The following is a 24,867-nucleotide window of genomic DNA, read 5'->3' on the forward strand; positions in this document are numbered from 1 at the left end:
AGCAAAGCAATACATGATCACATGTGGAGCATTTGCTGCATAATTGGTTTTAAATCAGATAAGGAGGTGTAATCTATGGTTAAACTGGTATATCCAAGCTCCTAGTGTCTTCAGACAACGTGCTGTTTAGAGTTCAGCCCGCTCAACTCTGCTTAATAACAACAGCTCACAGCTCTTAATTTGTTTGCCTACGATACAATGATTAGATTCATTTGCTCCACTTCCTCTCCAGCTGCTGCCAGACTCCATGAGCTGGAGCCGCACAAAAATATACGCTAACATATTTTAATATCATAAACATAATGCGTACCAACCCCTTACTCTTTAAATTTGCACCATAAATGGTGTTTATGGAATCCCTGTACAGTGAAATAAAAACAACCCATAATGTTGCTTTTTCCTTATACAGACGCATACATAAAGCTCCACTTTATGTGTCTCGCTCTTTTTCCGAAAAAAAGAAAAAAAAGAGCAGCTACAGAGGTTTTCGTAATAACTAAATGAATGCATCGATTGCAACATGGATTTTTAAAAATCTGACCTAATTCTCAAGGAATCAAATCCGGTTAGGACTTGCAAAAAGAGGCAGAGACAGAACGATGAACAAGAAACAAATAGCTATTGTGTGGTGAAGTTTCCCCCACACACACACACACTTCTGGTGGCCAACTATGTAGATTATTCCATTAATTCAGTGTGAGGGAAAGAGTGTGAGGTTGAATACGTGGTTTCTAACTCTCTAATGAGCTGGAACGAGGCCACAGCCGAATGGAATCGAGGGTTAAAGTGAAATACGGGTCAATGCGGCTCTCTTACGAAAGCCAATTCATATAAACGTTAAGTGTCACAAGACCTAACACAGTGCAGTTTGTCATCTGTCTTCTTAACCTAAAAAAAGTATGGCTATCACAATCTATTAGATGCATTAATGAAACCTGAGAAAATTAAATCTAGAATAAAACCAATCTACAAAAATAATCCAAACAACTGTTGACTGAGGTGAATTTATTGATCGTAACTCTGTGGACTACAGACCGGCCAGTTGGTGTAGGCTGACTGAGGCTGTCAGATGGAGAATACCTTAGCAGATTTCCTTGTCAACAAAGATGGAGGAGAAGAGTTATGACGGGGCTGCTGACAGGTGAACTCCTCTGGCTGTTCAGTTCTCACAGCCACAGAAAGAGCTAATACTCTCCCTCTTACCCCTTCTCTCAAGAAGCACTCCAAACTGCTTCAGTCCGACTGTGTCTGACTGTGTAACGGCTGTGAGGTTCAGGCTCCAAACACATAAAAGCCAAACACATGTGCTGACATAATATAATTACAACATGTGCATTTGTGTTTATATTTGTAGTTGGATGCATACTTAGCTACGGCAGGGTGCCGTTTCTGTGGACAGCATCCTAATTGCTCTGGAAGGCATGAGCCAAAGACTGGGCCGAGACATGTTTTAACTTTAAAAAAAGGTCTGTTTCCATGGGGACAACAACAGCATTGGCAATAATTTGTCTACTAAAACTTTGGAAATGCCTGTTTGGCATCAGTGTGGCCGACTAATAACCTGGAGTGCGACAACAAACAAAACAGACGGGGCGCAATCAAACTGAATCCAAGTATATGGCTAAAGCTTACGTAGAACTACAACTAACCTTTAAATAGTGACAGCCACTTCTCAGACTTCTATGTGAAATTATACTTAATCACCTTATTCAAGTTAAATATATTTTATAAGTAGCCAAAATGTCCAATCCTAAGGTAGCTTTCTATACTAATATCAATATTTAATGTGTATGTGAAAGTTTATGGTTGAATCTATAATCTGTTGTTGCACTTCATATTACATCTTGTGTTGAATCATATGGGCCTATACTGTTATTATCAGTAACTTAACTCTACATCACATAAACCAAGTGAAATCCTCTGTATTCCCTCTATATCTAAGAAAAACAGCTTACACTAATTGTTTTTAACGAAAAAGAATAAAAAGTACCTCCTTGCAGCCTCCTTTTTTGAACTTGAGCTGGTGTTTATTTAACAGCCGCTTTCATGAGCCTCTCAGCCCCTTTTCTCCAATAACTGTGAAACGATTATGCTACCTCTGGGACAACAGGCCTGGGCTCATCACAGGCGCTTCATTTATAAAGAGAAAGCTGTGGCTGGATGGCAGAGATGATGACATGACAGCCATGACACCCCACCCATATCCTGTTGTCCTGGCAGAGTAATGGAGGCTGACATCAGAGGTGATAGGGAGACACTATCCTGATGAGGTGAGAGTTTATTCTGTGGAGGGGAGTGTTGGGGAGACTGACGTTCAGCGAAAGAGACTTATGCTGGATTAACTTGACAAAACCAAATTGAGGAGATGAGACACTGACTGTCTTGCAAGACGATGAGTGCCACTGAAAAAACTCTGCGGTCCAGAGCCGCTGTGCTAATGCAGATGAAAAGCTGCCGATTGGCCAGAGTCATAGGGCTGTAATGAATTCCACATGGAGGCAGGAACGGCACTGGATAGGAGGACTAACACAGAGCCAGGATGGCTGATATTTTTTCAAATACTGACCAGATGGGGCCAGCATTGTTTTATTCTAAGAGCTGTTTAATGTCGTTGAGCCGCACCAAGGCCTGTGCTCATGATTGAATGCCTCTACTCCCAAACACCAACATGACAGCACACAGGGTTTGATGAATTAACAAGAAAAACAAGTTTTTCTAAACTTGCTGACATAAAATATACTTGGTCTCTGCCCTCTGGATTCATATGACAAGTTGGGCCTCAGGAGCTGATCTTGGCCAGCCCAAAAAAAATCCCACAAGCAGAGAGAATTCTTTTGTTTGTGTGCCTTGGTCCGACTTCACTCTGTTTTAACCCAAGAGAAACAGAGAATGGCCCTTACTGCAAATATCTGTACGTATCCTGACATAACTAACTATGATCAAATGAGGAGATATGATCTCCGGTGAAGGAAAAAGGAACTTAGTTCGCGTGCCATGGACTGTCTGATGGGTTTCTCTCTTTCCTTTTATCTATCGAGCAGTTACTTTCCTGTGTTCTGTCATTACCCCCCTGACCCAGGCAAACATTTTTGGATATGACCGCAGAAACTTTTTAAGGCGTTAGCTGTGAGTGAAGGGACTTTAGAGAGGTCCTAGTGCCAAAGCAGAGTGGCGTAGCATGTAGTGAGACAACAGGAGAGCAGACTCCAAACAAACAGGCCCCGGCTACAAATTCCAACCAGCTGGAAACTGCAGACGCACTATTAAGTAAATGATGGAGCAGAGCAGCCAACACTTTCCTAACAGCCTCGACATTTTGCCAGAAATATGTACAGTCAGACCTGCGGGAAGAAGACTGATGAAGACATTCTAAGATGATAATCGGAACAAGATTAAATTGATTGATTATGGAAAACGATATATAAAATCAAATGAAACATGCCACTTGATGTAACCTCTTGAACTCATCATTCTGATGACCAGTACCGGTCCCTCTCTGCCCACTGACGTCTTTGCCCTCATCAATCTCTGCAAATAATAACATTTTGGCTTGACTTCACTACCTAAAGTCACCGACATTGGTCAAGGCTTAAATAACCAATGAAAACTGAATACTTTTGCACATATGAAATTCTCTCCAATCACTCCACCAATTTCTTGGTCACATACACACATACAGACACAGACGCAGGATTAGCATTTACTTTCACCCTTATATTTAGTGGAACTAGCTCGGGTTCCTCATTGTGGTGATGGACAAACCTGGAGTTGCAAACCACAAAATGTGGAAATTCAATTAGACGAATTTAAGTGTTTCATAAACTCATAGGTGGCTGTCCAAAGGAATTCCCATAAAACCCTGCAGCTCAGGCATAATCGCAACACACTGACGACCTCACTACGTACACACACACCCAAAGCTGGAAACCACAGAACTGTGACATACACTTACAAGTGCGGTCTGAGACCTGCTTATAAATCCCAACTTAGAGGCCAATGGCAAGTGGGAGCTGACAGATTACAAAGACTCTCTTCATTGTACCGGTCAGCTCTGGAGCATCCATCAATTCTTCCTTATCAGAAACAGAACCTGGATAAGGCTGGATGAGCACAGCACAACAGATGCTCTGCTGCCTTTCCACAATCTCCCTGATAGAGCAGTATATAGTGAATATCTGATTATGGAAAAAGGGTGCTCCTGGTTTTGGTTGTAAAAAGGGGTTCCTCTAGAAACTCACTCTGGCCAATAAGTGGCACTGGATGTAAGCTGTAGCTAACAACAAAAGTTTGTGATGGAAAACAGGGACCACACAGTAAGGCTATGAAAACCCACGGGCATAGAGAGGTGTATGTTAAAGCCTGGGTTTGGTTAATAGAAAGCTTGAACAAGGAGTTCCAGAGAACCGCAGGACGACTAAACCGCCGGGTGCATTTTTCCTACAGGCTGTTTCTTTGGAGCTGAAGTATAGTTCTTATCTGCAAGTAATTTCTCAGTAGCGATTCTTCCTGTAGCAGTGCCGGGAGCGCTGGTCGAGTTTCTACTCACACATCTCCAGCTCAGCCTGGGCCAAGATACATAGATCACAATTTATGCTCCCAATTCAGTCTCAAAACATCAGTTCACTTGGCGTTGGCAGGCCTAGTTATTGCTACTTCATGCTTATTACAAAAATGTGAAGATATATAAATAATGCAAATATAGGGGAGATGAAAACATACACACTATGACATTTGAAGATAGTTCACTAATATTTTACACTTTTTGGAAACATAAACTTCTACTATCATAATAATTCAGATAGTGTCTGTCCAATACATACAATGTACAATCAGGGCAGATAACAGAGCACAGTAGGCTTCAGACTACAACCTTTTGACAGATCTAATCTTAGCTATAGTATCTTAGAACAGGGATTTCCCATTTCTCTTCTCCCTCTTTGCATCAATCATCTAAGGGGGAGAGCAGACAGCCATCGGCCTACTGTCTGGTCATGTCAGGCTGTTAATCACACTATACAACCCACGTCACTGTCAGTTGAACCCACTTGCAACCCGCCATGAATAATTTCTTGCTTGAAACGTGATAAATAAAGTACACTAATGAAGTGCTTTTTACTGTCAGCGGAGTACAGGGATCTTGTTAAAAGTGGCACCTTAATGGCACTCAAACGCAAAACATATTGTCAAAAGCGTAGTCCATAACTTATCCTCTATTAGATGTAAGGGGATGATTATCCAACATTTGTACAGCACGTGGACATATGGGAAATGACGCTCAAAACATACAGATTCGAGCTATTCTTCAACTGGGCTAAAGCAAAAGCAGACACATTTATGGCTTTGCTTAAAAGAGAATTTCACTTGGTACCTCATTTCTTCTTTCCCCCTCCCCTGTTAAGAGTGAAAGTGAGGTACATTACGTTGGCTTGGCGCTGCCTTTTTCTGGTGCCTGTCCCGCCCATTATGTGTTTTATCATATCAATCCCTGTAAAATGGAAAACGGATGTGGCTGTTATGGAAGGATGAAGACAATGAGTGGCAGCAGGCGGGTGAAATGGCCTGATTACTTCCAGGCCCTGTCTGTCTTAGAGTAGAGATGGTGGCAACCTCTGGGGAGCCGTGGTCCGGAGTTCAGGTAAACAAACAGCGTACAGTGGGCTACATTATGATATCTGAACATTGAGGGGTTTGTTTGTTGAGATGAGGTTTCTGCAGAGGCGGCTGGACAGAAGAATGACTGCTGTTGTTCAAGGGGGGACAGTGGAGATGTAATTGCCTGTTTTTCTTTCTTTCTTTTTTTTCCTGAACGTTCTCTGGAACGCACCAAAAAGTGAGTCACGAACCACAAGCCTCAGCTGGACAAGGAGAGAAAGACCAACAGGCTTCTGAGGGAAACCTGGAATAGGTCCGTCTAAAAGTGTTCCAATTCTCAGAAAGATCCTGCTGGGAAATAGGCCGAAGCTTCAGTTTTCTTCTCAATCAAGGGAATTCGAGGGAGTGAAAAAAATGGTGATAAATATTACAGATATGACCAGATAGAGCAGAACTGTTCTCCTGGGAGCAATGCTTTGAGGATCAAACGGTGGAGCTTTGTCAGTTACGATCGTTTTCCCCATAAAGGATTCTTAAATGGGTTAAGGATAGAGGGTCAGACACATTACAGCTATGACTGCTAGCTCATTGAATCTTCTTTGGTGCAATACTCATGTACTATAAAAACTTTAATATACCTCAAGGAAAGTTTGCAAAATGTGATAAAAGAAATCGAGATAAGAGTCCTGTGCATTTCCTGTCCAGGGTCTGTATATCAAACTAAGAAGAAGGTTTTGACAACCTACCTTTGCCTATTACACAATCACTCACTGTACACAGCCATTTCTGATTCCCAGGCTTGTGGACCAACAGACAGTAAACACACAACTGCGTACAGGAATGTCAACTGTGGAAAAACTGACTGAAAGACTTCATGTGCAAAGAGGGTTTCATATATTGTTTCACTATAGGGAGTCAACTGTATTCACGAAGCCCAGGTGTTGACCATCTCTAACATCCGCGTTAAAGAAGAAAGGAAATAAGGTAATAGCTGGAGATAGTTTTCTTTGGGGAATTTTAAAAGTCTTGACAACTCGGTCTGAGGTGGAGGGGAGTTATGGGGTGTAAGGGAGCTGCGTAATGTTCAACTTTCTCGCATGTCTTTGCTTGGGTCATATGGTTTTTATCGAAGCACAATCACATGAGCTAATGGCTGCAAAAGGACTATGCCAAGACTATGTCGTATCTCTGTTGACTGGGGTCATGAGCTTTGTCACAAGAGGTGAAGAGCTGAAAGAAGGGCCTCAGCTTTGGAAGATGTGGAATTAACAAGGATGAAAAGGATTAGAAAGGAGCCAGAGTGAAGAAGAAGAAGAGGAATGAGGTCAATGGGTTTGCTCGTAATCATCTCACCAAAATTAATGACACATCCAGTACTGTTTATTTTCATATTAATTTCTATGACAGCAAACAGAGACCGCTCTCCAAGCCGGTTCATTTTTCAGCTCAGGACAGTCAACCGTGGTTTGAGTAGTGTCGGTGGGGAAAAAAAGGACAATTCTCCTGTTGTCCTATAGTACCCAAACCAACAAGGCCTCCCCCTGTAAGTGTGAGATCACCGAAAACTACATTTTTATAATTAGTGCCGGGGCTCACAGGCCTGTGGATTGTACCATGTGACCACAACATTCTGAGTCCATATCTGACACAGTTAGTTCATTATTATTGTCGTTTTTAAGCAAAGGTTATTCCTGCTAGAGCACTTACAGCCTTTCCAAATAGCTTCCAAGTATACCTCAAGCCAACCAGCTCCTGTTCCGCTTGCTGCCACCTCCACTAACCACTAAACACAGTAGGCTCCCCCATGAGTCATAGCCGTGTTTTATGGAGCCACTGTTGCCACTCTTAATGGCAACAGGCGCGCTGACGTATGCTCTAGACCACCAGTATGGCACTCTGCCTGCAGATCCTGGTGTGAAATTGCCTAGAGACTTGGAAGGTGGGGGACTGCAGGCGACTTTACCCGGTAGACAGAAATAAAGGTGACCCCTGAACTGACCTGGTTAGGCCGCAACAGATTAGCTGTGTTTTAATTCCAGATACTTGGTTTCCTGTGCCTGAGGCCCACACAATATGATACACCGAGCTTGGTGAATGAAAACTAATTGTTGTGCACGCCCCCTCTTCCTAAAAGCCTAAAAACCTGGAGATTTTGTGTAGCATCAGTTGTCATCTAATCATCCCCACATGCCTGTTTCACAATAATGTAGCCTAGTGGATAACACAAGGAATAAGGAAATGCAGCACATGGCATGACTCCAGACAAAAGGCTGCTGGTTTTCCTTTGGAGTCGGCCTCATTGACTTGGCTAATTTGTTTCTGTTAGAGGAGGAATGGCAGGTTTAACATTTGTGCCACCCTGTGGATGTACAACACCAGTGATATACCTTTGGCCCGCAATTTCAAGGAAAAGCAGCAGCCAGTTGTGATTTATTTAAGCTGAAAGAGAAATCACATTCTCTGTAAGCGACATTTATGCTTTTGTAATGATTCAGCGGGGACAGAAGAAAATGTGCTTGTTAACAAAAATGGCAATGTCTCCACATAAACATGAGTGACATACTCAGCCATTGCAGGTTTTGCAACTTTTCTGATTGCACAAGAAATAAGAAAGAGAAATGTCCGGGCTTCAGCCCAAGACATTTCTTGAAGCCTTTCTTAACTTCTCTTTGTCAAACAAATGAACCCAAAGTGGCAACATGGGATTGTGTTACCACCTGACATCCAGGGTGCTCTGAGGAGCCTCCCCATCCTTACCCATGCCCTCATGACATGAGGCCTAATAAAAAGCAAACGTCTCCCTCTGCCACATCAAAGTAGGGTCGACCCGCTGCGGCCCTGATCCTTCGCCAGCTTCCCTGTATCACTTTCAAACGCCGCCACGCACGGCAATCTAATAAAAGATGGACAACTAATGTCTCCCACCTAGACTCCAGTCAGTAAGCAAACCAGCCAATCAGCCAGCCAGCCAGCCAGCCAGCCAGCCGGGTCTGCTGTGAAACCAGACCTCTGCTTTGTATCACGTAGCCAGACGTTGAACTAGCTGTGCAGTGGCTGCATACCCCGCCTGGCTCAAAGAAGAAAAATCTAAAAACCACACAGAAAATAATAACTGTCTGCTGCGACTAAAACACTGTTGGTAAATCAATCCAAGGCCAAATGTGTAGAGGTCAGTAAGGCAGCCATTTCCCTAATAACACATCCAATAAATTAACAAGAAACATACAGCAGAGCAGGAGTGAAACATGATAAAGTGGTTAAGAATGACCAGGTAAAAGAAATCCTAATTGAATTGAATTTAATAAGAGAAACTACATGTAGCATGATAGAGTTCCATTGCTGCATGCATTTCTCGGCCTTTAACTCACAAAACTTGTGCATGTGTGAGGTGAGATCCAAGACACTCAATAATTAGATTCACAGTAGTACACATTCTAATGTAATGTGCAGACATCAACCAAACACAGGATGTTGAAGCGCTGTTTTTGGTGCGTTGGATTTTATCGACTATGACACGTTTACCATTTCTTCAGTTTTGAAACAAAGATCTATCACTATCACATGGAGCCAGACTCTTCATGTGGCACTGTTAGATTGCTCTGGATCAACCTGATAACTCATCCCTAACATGGATGTAGTCAGGCACACATGGAATGTATAAGACAGCACTATGAATGAAAGCTGAAATATCATCCTGTTTAAATACTGATACCAAGCTGTTAAAAGCAGAGCGTGTTATTGCGGCTTTGGTGAAAATAAGAAAAAGACGTGTTGTCCTGTAGGTGACCTTGTATTAAAAAAATGAACTATGCTACAACCATTTATTTATTTCTATGCACATTCAGTTACTTTTCTGTCACCGAGAGTCACAGAAATTAGCCCCAGTACAGGTTACACAATGCAAAGGTTTTTGCATGTTTATTAATTCATCATTCCACAAATTGCTGTTACAGAGTAATCTGGCAGTTACAGTCCTCATGTGTGCCCACCTGTGTTACAGCTGATGGTTTACATCTGGTTTAAGATGGCTTAAATATGAATCTTTCTGCATAGGTTTCATCGCTGCAGGTGAAAACCTCCTGCTGACTGTCTGGATCTCATTTTTCATCTAAAGCGGACAAGATTCCTTTGAAGCATCTTATAAAAAATAAGAGGATCTATATATATATATATGCTATGGTATATTGAGGCATCCGTTTTTATGATGATGAAAAAATGTATTTTTCTTAAAAGAATAAGTTCTGCTCTTGAATACCAGAAAATCACTATACAAACACTTGTGAAACCAGCATTGCACTAACAAATTACACAATTTTTATTTTAAGTTTTATTGCTGCAAAGTAAATTGAGATAAAGACTATTTCTTCTCAAGACATGTGCCTTCTATCAGTGGTCAAATTAAACTTTCAGCAAGAGTGAGCATGCAGTGCTACATCTGATGGTCGCACATGGTTAAGAGTCATGAAATCCAAATCTCAGAGAGCTTAGATCATGATGTGTGGCTTTGATAAAAAAAAATGGCTATGGGTGGGGGCTATGTCAGATGAAAGGTAGGAATACGCATCGAGAGGGTGACTGCACGCAAAATGTTCGAAAGCAGACACAGCTTGAACGGTGCCGCGGGCATTTCAATCTCTCTCTCTCTTTCTCTCTCTCTCTGGTGCATTAATACAGCACAGCACGTTTAAAAATATATAATCCCACGTTTTACATACATATTACATCACTGTTACAAGCTATTTTCCGTTCAACTTCTGGGACATATGAAAATATATATATATTTTTTGAATTTCTTTGAGCCTTGTTGCAAAATTTTTGCCAGGTCTTCGAGGTTGCGTCTGTTACAAGTCACAGTGGTAAAAATGCATGCTTGTGTGCACATGTGGGCAATCAAACATGTGCCTGTGTGTTGAATCTTGACAGTTATTATAGCACAGTAACATCAATCACATAATACCGACCTCAGTAGTTCGGTCCAGCTAATATTTCACCTCTGGTTTGATAATGCCTGAACTGACAAGCAGTGATGGAGCAAGTGTGAGATTAGAGTTAAGCATTACTAACAACATACATCTAAGTAACAACCTACGATACCAACCTTGAACAGTGGATTTCATATTGGATTCTTTTTACACACATATCATAATTTAGAAACATGACAAACTATATCCAGAGACACCTAAAAAAAAAAAAACACAACTCTGCGTTTTGCTTTGGTGGTTTTCAGACGGCACTTATTTTCATTGCGGTCTCAAATATTTTCTTATCTTGCTTATTTTCTTGTTCTTGGACTCTGGTGGGAAGATGGCAGACTTGGATATTGGCTAGCAGCTTGTGGTCTGGTATTAGAACTAAAAACCTCCCAAAGTGCAGTGGTTTGAAGTCAGCCACCTGCTAGCGCTAATTGCCTACTCCTATTCAATGGAGAGGCCCTTCATTCCTGGCTGGACGAGGAGGAAAACAGGGAATGGAATGCAAATTGTTAAAAAGTCAGTGCTAAATGTCTGTGGGGTGAACGGAGGGAGTCGCCAAGGTCATCACATTAGGTGTACTTTAATAAGCGCAGATAGGTTGAGAGTTCAACCCTCCCCCTGAGGTGTTTGTGTTTGTGAGAGATGGAGAGAGAAAGAGAGGGGGACACTGATTTGGAGCATTAATTCAGCTTTAGTGCCACATGTCTCCTACACACACACACACACAACGTTGCTCTGCTCTTTCAAAGACACCTTAAAAAGAGTCTGGTGATATTCTGTATTTTCTTTATAGTCAACAAAACCCTTGAAAAGACCAAAACCAACAAACTATCCATCTGTGTAGTAAAAAGCTGATATAACTTATTCCTCTGTGCCAAAGACCTCCATTGTTGTCCAGAAACCACTAACCACTGCATAAATACTCACAAGAGGACTAAATCTGTATCTGAAAACGGTCCACCAACAAATGCACTGTTCACTCCTGTATGACTAGCTATTTGCTTAAAAACTACAGTGCCCAGCTGTTTCAGGGAATTACTTAATTTTTATGACCCCTTTTTTTGGGATTTTTATCTTCAGTAAGTACAAGCAGGCATGGGGCTGAAAGTAACTATGGCAGTCTTGGTAGTATTGAAAAACAGACTAACACATTGTTGGTTTTGGTCTTTTCTTGGACTTGCTGAGATCATCAAAAACGTAAAATTTAACCAACATTAAAAGTGACTCAACTTTTTCTGTGTATCAGTGAACAACAGGTTCATACACAGGCAGAAACTGAATGCAAGAGGCAGAATGACTATATACCATTGTGAGAATGTGCTAGTTCCTATATAGTCTTTATTTACCAGCTCTCTGTTTTTTAACACTGTATATCTTTTTAAGTAAAAAGCATGAACTATTTTGACTACTTAAACAGATAAATTAGTAGTGTAAATAATTAATTATGTGCACTGAGTGTGTGTTCATGTATCACCTGGGCAATGTTCTTGTTGAGTAAGTAGACACCATATTCAAAATGAAAGCGCTCTCCTCTGGGGTACAAAGGGAATCTGTGAAAGACAGGAAGAAAAAAAAAAACAACATTAGTGTTGAACAGGAGCAGGTGATTCATCCCACTTGATCCATTCCCGACGGAGTGTGGAAACAAAGGTGTTAATACCCCACCTAACATAATCAAGCTTTTAACGCCACTATATCCCATACTGCATTTCACAATATAAGTCCACCCATGTGAAAATGTCAATAAAGGGATGGCGGGATTAAAAAGGGAGGGGTTGTTGCTTGTTAATTTTACTTTGAGGGATTCACACAACTGTTGGTCTTCTGCTCTGCAATAAGCAATGAATTCAACCCCTTGTTGAAAGTGGCCGTTCACGTAGCCGGCGGCGTTTACAATCGCTAACACTTGCAGATGGTTGATGACGCTGGGTATGGGTCTCTGATCCCATCCCACAAATGCCACTTCTGTACCTTGTTAAACCGAAATATCAAACAGGAGGGTAGGCGTCCAAACAGCCTGTCCATCCACTTCAGAGAGGGGAACAAAGAGAACTTTTCCTTTCAGCACGGTGGGAAAGTCCCATCGGGTGCAGGTCAGATGTCTCAGTTAGGACTGCACAAGGAGTGCTTCTGAAGGATGAGGGGAGAGTACGCTGACATCCAGAGTGGGAAAAATTCTCTTTGCTACCAGCGACTTAAGGCCAGACTCATCCCTTCCTGTCATTATGTGCTTATGTCTGCTGATCTCCCACTGAGGAGGATACAGTATATTGGGAAACCAGCTCCGCAGACTGAGCAGGGCTTTGGTCTGACAAAACACACACACACGCGCGCGCACACACACACACCTGTTTGCGTCAACATACTTCGAATGACCTTCGCTATCTACATTCATATCTTTGTCCTGTCTAAACTCATCTCTAAAAGCTTCACCTTAGCCTTCAGAGTAACCTAAACTTAATCCTTCTCTTGCACTTAACCTCTCACCCAAACACTGAAATGGCGGCTTTTTTTTTTAAGAGGTGGGAGGAAAAACGCTTCATTTTAGTGGTTTTTACTGCACATGAAAATGACATCTGGTCTTTGTAAGAAAAAAGAAGCCTACGACACCGTTACCGTATCCAAACACTGTCACATACAACATAGATGCAGCATCGATTCAGCTAGTCAAAAGTTTCCAAAAGCCACATCAAATAGAAATCACAAGCAGAGCAAATGTTATGGTAAAGACAAAAATGTCCTCATCTAAAATGTATTGATCTCTATAAGTTGTGGTATTGTCTGATGCCATATGAGGGCAGCAACGGGTCTTCGACAAATTCTAAAAACACACAAACACAACTAAAACTATGAGAAAAAAAGCTACGCGTAATCCTGAATTGTGTCCGATCCTGTAGGAAATGTGCCTCTGTGATTATATGACAGCTCTGCCAGGAGGAGCAGATGCGTTTTTGATGTGTTGAATGCTTTGCATGTGTGTGTATCTACATGAATGAGTGTGTACTAGTGAGTGTGTGCATCCGGCGTGCCTCCTTCCTGTGTGTGTGTGCCTCCCAGGGACTGGGGTCATGGTCTTTTTGTTAATCCTGTGTGAGCTCAGATACAGGGGCTCTTCACCCCCCTCTTATTATGACCTATAGGTGCTTGAGGCAGTGGGAGAATACAGCAGAAAGTACATTTCCTCAGTGCTGGCACTTCACTGGACTCCGCTGTCATCAGAAATCATGCTAACAGCGGCGTAACCCTGCAGGTTTTCCAGTGCGGAGTATTGATTCAGATGTGCTTGTGGTACGCTGAAGGTTAGATTTTACTCAGATGTCGATGCTCTTAGTGAACAAATATTTGATGACACCCATGTTGGAGCATTTCAGCTGTAAAAGCATTTGTCAGTTTGCCCTTGACAACATGACCTCACCCATTTTTTTTTAATTTTTTTTTTTACATGAAGGCTTTATTTCTTTTATTTGGCATTTATCCATTTCTTGCAGATTTTCAGAGCCTGTCTGGAGACAACATTCAGAACTGGTGCTCACGGTAAACTCCTCCCCGCTCCGAATTACTCAAACTATTAGCATTGCAGAGCAACACTTGAAGTTGTAGACGTAAATCCTGTCCAGATGGAGATCATTGTAACCCTAGAATAAATTCTAACAGGATGTTGCTGCGAAGCCTGGCAAGCAGAAAAAGGAGATGCTGTAGCCCGAGGGCCACACAGCCAGCCACTTGTTGGTCGTCCATATCCCCGACATGCAGCCGGGGCCCCCATGCAAGAAAGCGACATGCCAGAGGTCATATCTCAGCACTAGGAAATAACTAACAGAGAGAGGAAGAACAACACAACAGGCATTCCCCCCTCACACCGCTGGCATTCCCAATATCGCTTCCCCACGAACAGATAGGATTTGTTTGCTGATGAACACGCATGAAAAGGAAAACAGAGCCACTTCCAACACACACACGCATACGCACACACGCAAACACATGAACGCACACCGGCTCCGTCACAGCCAAGTGATTAATGACCGCTGTCCACTGTGTCTGAAATCACACTGGAGAGACTCCGGTTCACCAAACACCAGGAATTCCTCCCAGGGACGTCCAGTAAAGTCAAATATATTATTACACACCAGTGGGGAGGATCGAGGGAGGAAGTCTGAAGACGGAGGGGAAGGGAGGAGGCACCAGAGGAGGAGTGAGTGATTCAGTTGGCGTGCACTTTTTATTATTTTAAATGTAGTATTATCTAATCTGACCTGGTATGTCCCACTGAGATTAAAAGTCAAAATAAGCATAGAGGATGTCAATCAAGCGGGCAGCGATGTAAAAAGAAAACGATGCTGCATAAAATAAAAAAGCAAAAGCGCTCACAGAAGCCTCGTTTTACTGTCAAAAAGTCGCTTTCTTCTTTTTCAGCTTTCACCTGACTCAGGTTTAACCTCGAGGACAGAAAACCATCGCTATATTTCTTGGAAAAATAGTAAAAATGTGAGCGGTATGTTCACGGTGGAAACATAAGGAATAGCAGTAAGAGGAGACCAAACGGCATTTTAATCACTCAGCCAGCGGCATAAACTGAAGCAGACCTCTACACTAAACAGGATGAAATAAATTACAGTCCTGGAGGAATATGGAGGCCAAAATCAGTACCCTGTCTGTCCGTCAGGGCGAAGGGTCCAGAATAAACAGACACAAACCAGAGAGATTCTCACACAGGCTTTACAAGTAACTGTTTGTGGCACTAATTGTGTTTTCCCCGCTGGAACGTAACAATTTGTTTTCGTGTTGTTTTTAAATGAAGTCATGCTTACTTCGTCTTTTGCACTTTGTGTGTGCTAAGCTGTCGGTTCCTTTGTCTAATTTTGTTGTACATATAAATCAAATCAAATCATCTCTATCTCAGCAGCCCTCCTCGTATTTCTTCACTTTCCTAAATCAAGCCGTTCCTTCCGTCAGCACATCCCTCCGCTGCTCCCCTCAGTGGCAGCCCTGCTGAAGGGTCATGTCCGCCAAACCAACACAGCAAACCGAATATGACAGGCCCCATAATCAACACACCCACTCACTTTAAAAGACTGATTACCGAAACATGAAATCTGCTTTCATTTAGCTAATATTCAACTCTGTGTGCTCTGGACTGAAAAAAAAAAAAAGATGAAATAGAAATGACAGTGAGTTGAGAGCAGAAGTAAATCTATCACTTTCTTTTTTTTTTTCTCTCTCTCTCTCTCTCTCTCTCTCTCCCATCTTATAAAAACACTTCATCATCTTTTTCTTCTCATCTCCACTTCTCAGCAATCTCACCACAGGATAGTTAACGTGCAGATGCTTACTCTGTGTGCAGACACAAAAATATGTAATTAATAAGCGTGGAGCCATGACATTAAAAAAAAAAAAAAAAAAAAAAAAAGACAAAGCTGCACCACACAGGAAAGTCCCGTGTATTTATGAGTAAGAATATGTACGCCCCCAGCTGCCCCTGGCTTTTTAACAGCAGGGTCTAGACACCCGTTCTCCACATAGACGACCTGAGAGTATAAAAGGAGGGACTCTTGTGTTAAAAAGAGGAAACAACCAATAAACATGCAGCTAAAACGACAAGATTAAGTAATAGGAAAATTCACTGCTCTTTCTTCCTGTCCATTCCTTGCCCTGTCTTTTATTCCTGTTGAGGGATCGCTTAATAGCAGGCTGAGTTACAATTCTTTCATCTTCTGCTGATCCACCACCAGTGTCTACACAATCTCCTCTGGACTGCACCCCGGGGGCCTGCTAACAGGTGTCAGCAGCATATGTATCTTTTTACAGCCTCCGGTTAAATGGCCACATTTGTGAGCTGTTTGTACAAAGAAGGGGGGGGGGGGGAAAGGTGAAGCTACAATGGTCCAAAGACTCTAATTAAAACTTTGTGTATTCATTTTGCTGTGTGCATATGGTCTGTTTAAAACTGACACTGGTTTTTGTAGTTTAACAACAATGACGGAGCCAAAAAAGAGGGAGCGCCGAGTCCATCCGAGCTCTGTTTTTTGAGTTGAAACGGCTTTCTCTACAGGCGGCCCTGTTAAAAAGGAGACTATTAGAAAAAGCAAGGCTGCGGGGTCAGTGGGTGCTTCTTGTGCAAACTATAGAGATCATGTATATTTAAGCATGCTATAGCATATTTGACTCCTCTCTCTTCCCTCATGGGTACGTTGTATTAAACGGAGGAGTGTACTTTAAAGGAGGACGCGGCTATGCAGGTGGGTGGTCGGGTTCGGCTTCGCTCCAGTTCATGAAAATACGGTGGGAAGACTCCTGGTGACTGGCTGACCTGCTCTAATGTACACACAGCCTGAAGTCTCCATATGTGTGAGCTTGCCTGTTTAGACATCCTAATTAATACTCCAAATGTGCAAAACAATAGCTCTGGCTCACATGTTAAGAGATGAAGTTTTGGCCAGTACACACACCCCCCCCCACCTCACCCCTTCCTGTTTTAATGGAGGGGGGGGCTGCTTGTGAGTTTCACTATGTCTTTAATTTGCAATTTCAAACAGCATGGGACCATAAATCATCCGCGCCTGCTTTTTAAAAAAACACCTGCCTCGCAACTGTCAGGACTCTAATGGCAGCGGTTACTATATAAATCACGGCGAGCTGTAATTTCCAATATCTGAGAAATGATTACACTGAGCATCTGTCAGTGAATGCTATTTTAATGACTGCCGCTGCACTTAAGGCCCCCAGTATAACTGTTTCGCCATCTTGGTCTCTGCCGTTAAAGCGTCTCCAGAGTGATGTGGCGGTTGCTCGCTCTGTCACGCCGGGTTTTCATCACGGCTCTTAAGAATATCCAGGAGTCCGCTGACCCCCAGCTCCCAAGACCCCGGGCGCTCTCTCTTTTTTCTCTTTCCTTTGCTTTTGTTTCCTTCCATTGTTTTAATCACAAGCAGAGATGGAGAAGAGGGGCTTCGATCTGATCTGACCTGCGCCTGTACGCAAGCCGAACACCCGACGCGGGCCATCACTTCAAACTCAAACGACATATCTGACTTCGGATCAAAATATTATAACGCCAATTAAAGATGAATATTTTAACCTCATGGCAGCACTGACAGAGCAAAATCTGATAGTCCGATTCCTTCTTGATCTATGAAAAACTATTTAATACTGCTAGGGGTCATTCCTTTCAACCTACAGCATCCTTCAGAAAGTCATTCAGCACAGATGCTTCTTGTTATCTTTTTAATGAAGTATGGACAAAAAGGCTGCTCAAATAGGCTGCGCAACAGCAGGACTCCAAGATGAAGGGCCGCTTATGCAACTAACCTGTCACCCGAGTAGAGGCTCCTTGACTTCTTCAGAACTATTATAAACACAGCATTCTTGCCATTGTCCTTGAGTGATTCGGCAGAAAACCTCAAAAGACAAGCAAACATTCTGTCCGGTCTCGGGGTGCCTTTGTAGTTGACATACAGGCCTAAATAATGAGATATTTGTTCGATTCTGATTTAAGCTCGCTGGCTCCCAAATTGAACGCTGCTCCTTCATCTCTTCCGTGAAGAATACAGCAACTATGCAGCTGAACTGCTACCAAACATGTGCACGTCACACTGCTTAAAAAACCCGATTTATTCTTTTAATAACACTGTCTCATATAAAACCCAGTACAACATCATAAAGTTCTCATTGCATTCTATACTTAATACTGGTTTTAATGACGCTAGTAACAGGGAGATTGCAGAAAAAGTACAAAGGTCTTGAATTTCGGCTTAAGTTGATAATTGGAACTTTTTAATATGTGAACACTGTTATTATGTTTATTTGTACTGTAGGTCAGAATGTGCTGAAGCAGCAAAACACCATTTTAAAGACGGAGAAGGACAAACTTGGCCGTATCTACCTAATTTGGGCATGTGCCCATGGGACCTAAACGATGGGGGGGGAAAGTGCACTTTTTTTTTGTCAGGCGCCACAGAAGTACGACACAAGATTTGACCCATTCTCTTCATGTTGATAGTTCTACTCTATTTCGGAGACCTAGTATGTCCACAACGAAATACGTACTTACAAGCTTTCCACCCTCCAACAGCAGGAAAAGTAATGGACTGTTTTATTTGTCAATTTGACGGTTGGGCGAGTAATGATTGGTTAGCGGTCCACAATGCACTGTGGTTAGTTTGTATTGATGAGTGTTTGGGGTAAAATGATCAACTGGCGGAATGATTCTGAGTTTCAGCACCCAGGGGGCCCCTGGGAGCCCTAATCAAGACTTGAGAGCAGATGTTTATCAGCTACTACAAATGAAATTCAACAGATCAACACTGTATTGGCTTGATATCAGAAATCTCAGGTCAGATACATGCAAATCTCTGCAGATAAAGTGGATGGAATAGTATTTTTGTTTTTCTAATTTGGGTGAAATTACCCCAAACCTCTCATACTAAATCAACTAAGCGGAACAATAAAAAAGCCAGACTCTACCTTTTTGTGTGCAATTTCTTCTAAAGTGGGTCTTTAAGCAGGATATTTAACCCCCCCCCCTGCTGCCCACTATCACTGTACTTTTCCCTGTCATTGCTGTGCAACTTTAGGCAGGACAGGGACTGGATGCAGTGCCCCCCCCCCTCCCCCCTCCCCTCAGCCTTCTCTCCTCCCGTGCACATGGTCCATGTTAAGAGACATGAAACCGCTGAAGCCCCGGAACAATAACCTCTTTTCTTGGAGCTCGCAGGTTCCTCTCGTCTTAAACAGGCCTCCCCCTCCCCCTCACGTTCGCGACAGTTTCTTGTTTTGTTTGATCCCAGCAGTGATGTGTAAATTCCCACTTACATCCATTTTTCCTTTAGCCTGTGATACATTTTTTTTTTGCCTCAATACTTTAGGTGGAAGACTATATGAGGCAGTGCTTGCTATTTAATGGCTGGGTTCTGGTCTCAATCAAACGCTGGACATCTGGATCGCATCTCCCCGCTTCTCCCACCATGCAATCAGACGTACTGGAACTGAGGATCTGCACAGGACAAAATGTGGGCGCAACATGTCGTCGTCCGCTGATTTCGGAGGACGTCTTCCGATATAAGGAAGGAGGATCTTTTAAAAAAAAAAAAAAAAAAAAAAAAACGTCGAGCGCCAAACAGACCAGTCATCTTCCACACCTTATTTTCAAACATTCTCATAGGGCCAAGATTTTAACTCTGGCCTGTGCCCAAGTGCTGCAGGGTAACACAGTTCAGATCAACACATGCCTTTGACTGGTTTCACTGTGGCCAAAATATCAGACTCAATGAAATAAGGCAGCCATTATTCCACAAGGCAGGTCGGAAGGAATAAAATTACATTAGCCAAACTCAAAATGTGAAATACTGTATATTCATATTTACACCACACTTGAAGGCCAAATATTTGTAACATACCAATTAACAGGCCGAGCGTTAAGGATTTTTTTCTTGCTCGGCTACACACCGGCGCTCTTAGAAATACACGAAGGATTCTGTGTTGGGTATTAACGAGAGCGAGTCCTTCAACTACCAAAATCTGGACCAGAGGCGCAGACTGGGGATGCTGAGCCTGACCTAAAAAGATGCATCTGTGGTCTGTGGGGTCATCTAAAAAAGAAAGAGCACAAAGATTCATCACATTGTAAGAAGTGTTTACAAGAGAGAATCCAGGTTAGGACAATTACCATTTTTTTAAAAAAGAGGCCTAGGGTGCAACACGCAACTGAAACATCAGGTTTCTATGTGCACGCCATTATAATTGACTGACTGCTCGCTAATCCCACCACGCTTTGAGAAACTGATCTCATGCCACCTCACTTATCACCACCGGCTGCCTCTTTTCCGACACTTTAATCACCCCTTTTTTGTACATTTTTTAGAGTCTGGCTAGTTGCTTTCCGTCTTCTCACACATCATTTTGCGTTGTGTCTGCAGCCCGCTGGGGGCCTCAAAGGTCATAAACATAAGCGAAGGGGGGGAGTAGGAGGAGGGGGGGGAGAGCGGGGTGAAAGTTTGCTGGAGCGTTTGGCCCCGCTCAGGGACACCTAAGGGTGACGCTGGATTGTTGTGTCTGTTCCTCAGCCATGCAGTTTATTTTCTATCTCTGGACGCTGGTGTAAATATCCTGCACGGTGGGACTGTTAATGCGTTTTAGGTGCAGTCATGGCCCTCCAGCCACGAGGGAATGTGAAGCAACTCCGAGTGAGTCTCTCCAGCTGTTGTCATGATATAATCACCCACACAGAGAGATGGTCGCTCAGTCACGGAGTTGTTCTGATAATGTCTCGCATTTTCTCACACAGCCACTCTCTCTCTCTCTCTCTCCCCCAGCTGTTTGTCTTCTTATGTGTGACACATGTGGATGTGAAAGTGTCACGGCTTATTTACACGTCATTCTGAAGTGCCTCGGATGAGAATAAGCAGTCGCTTGTCTGTGAGTGAGGAGGCAGTGAAAAGGGATACTGGTAAACGCTGTCACGTGGTTACACACAGGTTTAGAAAATGCTAGCGCAGTTGACTATAGACAATGAAACAGGTGGGAGTGGAAGCAAAGGGAGGGTGAGGCTTACTGGTCTACAGTCCTCTTTAAATGATCTGATCTAATATTGCCATGTGGCCTACATCTTCTGCCTGGAACCCTGAAAATGTCCTCTATACATGCATGAGTGGATATTTGTGCTGTACTCTCTGGACATAAAGACAAAAAAATACATTTACAATCACATTTTTACTTTCAATAAAAAGTCTATAAATGAATAAGAACATGTTGGGAGAAAGTATACTGATGTTATAATGCTCTGGTTTCTTTCTAATTTCATGTGATTGTTTTTGCTTGTTTTTGTCCATTTTAATGTCATGTTTTCAGTTCCCTTTTATTTTGTTTTGTGCAGACCCCAGAAAGAGTCGCTGATGCTAATAAAGTACAGAGTCTCCTGGAGCATATATAGTAGTAATTACATGCAAAAATTCTGAGTTCCTTAACTTTTTCTATAAAAACTATTTCTATGGCATGTCTGGGGGACTCATACAGTGACAATGAAAGAAAGTCAAAAATAAGCAAAAACATTCCAACAATAAACTCTGCAAAGAAAAAACAAGTGAAAAATCTTGACAACAGATGATTTTAAACTAAAACAACATCAAAAAGCATTAAAATATCCTGCTGATAATCAACAGGCTTGTGCATGGCAACAGCAGCACTGAGATCTCGATGTAAAGAGCTGACGAGTGCAAGCATGACTCAGCACTTTGATCTTTATTCTCCTCTTTTAATGGCTCTGAACTAGCACGGACTATTCACTCCAAAGGGGGGGCAATCATATTCATCCACATCCATGGCTATTAGTAACACTGCTGATTATAGCATAATCATCTCTTTCGCTTATTGAAAGGGGTCCTGCACATGCAGAATGTCAATATGCGTGTAAAGTGCATAACATGTGTCTCCCAAACGTGCTATTATCATAACGCAGAGGGTCTTTTTTCAAAAAAACCCTGACTTGATGCATAGTTACAGGACCGTAAACACATACAAATAATATCTTCATTACCTTGGCATGTGCAGTAATTACAGTGCCTGAGCTTTTCATGACTTGCACAAATGTCCCTGACTAAGCCTCAGGTCAGGTTAGATACTCAGTTTATCATTAGCTGTTCTCTATGTTAATATAGTGTTCTTAAATCATGAATAGTTCAACTAAAATAATATAATGATGTGAATACGGGAAGCAAAGTGGTCACAGCCCCAAGGTGTGATGGAGACACTGGCATAAAATGGGCACTGTGATTTACAGTCTGAGCAGAGCTAATTTATGATAGAGAGACACCTGATTTTAAAAAAGGGGAATTTAGACGGTTACCATGGACAAAACAAAACAAGCTACAGTCCCAAGCTACAGTCTGCAGTGAAAAAAGAGGAGAGATGTGCTTATCTGCGAAAAGAAGCATCTGCACTGGCGGAAATATGGTCAGCAGACCCAAAACTGAGCATTTCACGAATGGACAGCCTTGCGTTGAAAGAAAATTAAACCGTGAAGGCAATCTGAACTATTTCCAAAAGGGAAATAATCGCTTTTCAGAGATGAACAGATTACAAGAAAATAATAATTTACCCTTCTTATGTTTGTCAGAAGAAGTTTCAAATCAGCACACACAACCAAACTATTTGCTTGGTTGCTTTCGGTTATCTACTAGAAAACTTAATTTCTGCATTTGTCTGATTATGGCTGTAGATTTGTTATATTTAGACTGTAGTTATATCCAGAGAGAAGACTTTAATCCAATCCCTCTTGCTATTTATCAGTTTTTGCTTATACAAACAAAACTGCAGCTATCATCAGCTAATAGAAGACACGTTACTGTGGTAATCTGCAGCTGAGACGTGTGATGAAAACAAATATATAATCCCTCTTGTATTCTCCTGTCGTGAAGAAAACAAACAATAGCTGCTGCAGTCACTAGATTTCCTGTCATTTCTGTCACAGAGAGCAACTCATCTATTTCTTCCAACTCAACTACTGCGTGTCATTTCTAAACTTTCCAGAAATGAAAGAAACCTCAGCCAGGGGTGTGCTTTGGATTACATGAGGCAATCTACACCCTGCCAAAAAGAGGATTTAACTACAGATGATTTGACTTGAAATGCTTAGATAAGTTAAGCAGTATGAACTTTGACAGTTACAGTTCCATACATACTACACATTGTTCCTCTCAGTATTGAATAACTGAATTTATGGTATGGAATATGGAATAAAAGTATAACAAGGCCGACAATTTATTGACTAGAATATTCCAGGTCTTTGAAATCTCGCAGCAGTGAGTTATTTGATGTGGCTCCTATGGTTTGATGGATTACTAAAAGTGTAATAAATTTCAGCGTGTATTCTAACTTTCACCATATGTACTTCCTTAACTATGTTAAACTGTTACAAATGTTAAAAGAGCGTCTGGAGCTCGGAGTGAAATTAATACCCACTCTCATTTTTCATTTTACCACTTTGTATTTCATTTCAGTCCAATATTTAACACACAGTAGCTACGCTGCGGGATTCTTAATATAATGTTCTGCATGTTCAATGATGTATTTTTAATAGATACAATTATGCAAATTTTCCAGATTGTCAAATAAAAGGTAGAGGTTTGTAATGTAAAAAATTGAAAATAGCTGCAGTGAATAATATTGGTTCTACCTTGCACACACATACAAAACAACCAACAAAACAGAGATTCAGAGGCTTCAGCTACTAAATCAAAAGGATTATTACAGTAAGTGTTTAATTATAGAAATTTAGCTGAGCACATTTTAGTGCTCCTCAAACTGCAAATAAGAAATTGAAAGTATGCAGGGACAGTTTTGCAGAATATGTTTCATGAGTGATTGAGAACAGAATGGTGACTGGACATAACAGAGAAGAGCTTAAGTTGATGCACTTTTAAATGTGGAATTCTATTCTTTACCAATTTAAAACTACAGATTAAACAATGGAAAGAGACAGAACACTTGAGACACCTGAGAAGGGAGGGCACTAACAGTGATATACAAAAAAAAAAAAAAAAATTAATCTTTATATGCCCAACATTTCAACTTCAGGAAAACATATGTGGAAAATGTGGAGAAAAAAAAATGTGTTCATAGATATTTTTTTTGTTATTTTATTTCATATTTTAAATCAGTTACTATGTCATATACATACTGATTAATGGTGAATTGATTTTAAAATATAACCAGTCAAACTGTATATGAACCAACTGTGTAGTATAAAACATTTACAATAAATGATGCATTATTTTGGCTTAATTTGACTTTCTACCTAAGCTACATTCAGTTAGATATGGTGACCTCTATGTACAAAGTCAGTAAAGCTGTCAAATGTGTTGAGCGCAGCAACAGTCTGTTTCAACACTTCACATCTTTGTGTAAACTGACATTTATCCATAATAGTCTCGTTTACACGATTGCATTGTGGAGAGGATTTTTTTCCTGACTCACCACCATCAAATCTTAACAAAACAGCAACAGTCGTGATTACGCTCGATCAATAACGCTCTGTCCTCGTAGCAATCCAAAATGAATTTCACGATTGATTATGAGTGCTTATTCACATTGTTCGGTATTGTTCTGTACGCGCCGAGTTTATTCTCGCTTGTGAAATCTCTGCATGATCAAATAACTGGTGGTGTGTCGGGAACACACATGGTCTTTACACCAAACGATGTGGAGGGCTTGCTTAACGCCCATTACACTTCACGCTGCAGTCTCTGCAAAGCCGTGAAAACAGAGGCCCTCGTCTGAACTTCAGTACACGTGATCCAAATACTTTCCAAAA

General features: G+C 41.7%; 1 protein-coding gene across 2 annotated transcripts in view; it reads right to left on the reverse strand.

Moving 5' to 3' along the window:
- The window catches only part of uvrag (UV radiation resistance associated gene), an 87,454-nt gene that overhangs the window by 27,604 nt on the left and 34,983 nt on the right, over nt 1-24,867 (reverse strand). For both annotated transcript variants that reach the window (XR_009927085.1, XM_062433076.1), the window contains exon 13: nt 12,040-12,115. Coding sequence is in view for 1 of the 2 variants with exons in the window: in XM_062433076.1 (XP_062289060.1) it covers nt 12,040-12,115 (76 nt within the window). In the remaining variant the exon portion in view is untranslated. The remainder of the gene's footprint in view (nt 1-12,039; nt 12,116-24,867) is intronic.

Source organism: Scomber scombrus, chromosome 14 (assembly GCF_963691925.1).
Source record: "Scomber scombrus chromosome 14, fScoSco1.1, whole genome shotgun sequence".
NCBI classification, from domain to species: domain Eukaryota; kingdom Metazoa; phylum Chordata; class Actinopteri; order Scombriformes; family Scombridae; genus Scomber; species Scomber scombrus.